At 31.3% G+C, this 2074-nt stretch overlaps 1 protein-coding gene across 1 annotated transcript in view; it reads left to right on the top strand.

Annotated features, from left to right (window-relative positions):
- cfap410 (cilia and flagella associated protein 410) overlaps positions 1 to 2074 on the top strand; it is a 3503-nt gene that overhangs the window by 790 nt on the left and 639 nt on the right. Inside the window, exons 3-4 of the mRNA XM_016504220.1 lie at positions 787 to 934; positions 1005 to 1101. Coding sequence (XP_016359706.1) covers positions 787 to 934; positions 1005 to 1101 — 245 coding nt within the window. The remainder of the gene's footprint in view (positions 1 to 786; positions 935 to 1004; positions 1102 to 2074) is intronic.

Here is a 2074-nt window from a genome sequence, read left to right as displayed (position 1 = left end):
TTTGATTAGTAATATGCATTGCTAAGAACTTCATTTGGACAACTTTAAAGATGATTTTCTCAATATTTAGAATATTTCAGATGATGCATAAATCTCAATTTCAAAAAATTTACCCTTATGACTGTGCTCCATGGTCACATATAATTTTATAAAATATAATTTTATAATATATAATCAATATTCTAATTTTTTTAATATTTTGAATAAAATTTTATTTTTATTGTTTGTTTTCACTTTAATTTTCAGGTTTTAGTAATTTTTTTTTTTTTTTGGCATTTTTAGTAGTTTTTTATTTTATGTCCATATAGTTTCTATTCACTTTTTAGTTTAGGTATTTTTTTCGTTTTAGTATTTTAGTACTTAAATTAAAAATGAGAAATGTTGCCTTGGCAACTAGCTGAAATAAAATATAAAAAACAAACTCATTTTATTTTCAGTTAACGTTTATTTCGTTTCAGGTAACAAAATCAAATAGAAAAAAAATTAGTTAATGGAAAAATATGTATGTACTAATTCATAATTAAATTTTTTTTTGCAAAGACTTATAGTTCATTAATCTGTAACTGTTTGTAAAATGATAAAGGTTACACGCATGTATATGTGTTTGTGTGTGTATATATATATATATATTTAATTGGAATAATTCCTGCAAACACCTATCAGGTGACACCACAGGTGTCAGTTTATCAGCATTCAACTTCTATATTTTAAACCTTTAATATGCTGTCATGCAATACCTTATGAGTAGCTTAAAAGATATGAATATTCATGAGTGTGTTCTGTCAGTGGTTACAGAGGAGGAGCTCACACAAGCATTGAAAGAAGGGGAGGAGCTTGTTTCCCCTCCAGGGCCCGCCCCCACCAGCTCAACCAATGGCCTCACAGAAGCCGACTCGGAGGCGGATCCTCTGAACTACAGCATGGAGGAAACCAAGTAAGATCTGGCTTAGTGTCTGCTGTTTGATCTGTGGCTCTGAACTGAACTCACGCTCATGTTTGTGCAGTAAGATTCGAGCTCAGCTGGGAATGAAGCTGCTGCCCAGAGACAAGTTCCCATCGCTGTCGTCCCCGCGAGAGACCGGAGACGCGCCGAAGAGGAAGGTACGAGCGAGCACAAACACTGAGACACGTTCCCTTATTAAACAGCAGCTCATGTACACTACCAGTCAAAAGATTTTTAATGTTTTTTAAAGAAGTCTCTTCTGCTCACCAAGCCTGCATTTATTTGATCCAAAATACAGCAAAAACAGTAATATTGTGAAATATTTTTACTATTTAAAACAGCTGTTTTCTATGTGAATATCTGTTAAACTGTAATGTATTTCTGTGATGCGCAGCTGTATTTTCAGCATCATTACTCCAGTCTTCAGTGTCACATGATCTTCAGAAATCATGTAATATGCTGATTTGCTGCTCAAGAAACATTTCTGATTATTATTATTATCTATATTTAAAACAGTTGAGTAAATTTTTTCAGTATTCTTTGATGAATAGAAAGATCCAAAGATTATCTGAAATAAAAAGACTTTGTCTAGGGCTGGGCAATATATAGCTAAAATATTTATCAACGATACAATGTTTCATATCGTTCGGTATAGATAATTATTGACATTTTTATAACCTTTTTTAAAACAAAGAGCAATAGAAACATTTTTTTTACATTTCACCACTGTTTTTAAATTAACCCAATTTATTGAGACAAGCAACAAATAAAAATTAATGTTTTATATGCAGATTAAATAGGTTTTAAGGGAAATTTTGTCTTGTCTACCGAGGCCACAGGAGGGCACAATGAGCAAAATAATGCAGCGCATTTAAATTTGTCAACGCAAGGAAATAAATGTCTATAAAAAAACGTGCATTGTCTAAATTAACTCGTAAAAATCAAATATAATTTCGTAAAACAATTATGAACACATATATAATGTTACAAAAGATTTCAGATAAATGCTGTTCTGATGAAACTTTCTATTCATCTGTGAATCCTGAAAAAATTCTACTCAGCTGTTTTCAACATTGATAATAATCAGAAATGTTTCTTGAGCAGCAAATCAGCATATTAGAATGATTTCTG

The sequence above is a fragment of the Sinocyclocheilus anshuiensis genome, unplaced genomic scaffold (assembly GCF_001515605.1).
Source record: "Sinocyclocheilus anshuiensis isolate Anshui unplaced genomic scaffold, SAMN03320099.WGS_v1.1 scaffold250, whole genome shotgun sequence".
NCBI classification, from domain to species: Eukaryota; Metazoa; Chordata; class Actinopteri; order Cypriniformes; family Cyprinidae; genus Sinocyclocheilus; species Sinocyclocheilus anshuiensis.
Note: the sequence above shows the minus strand (reverse complement) of the source record. Positions and strands in the feature narration are given on the sequence as shown.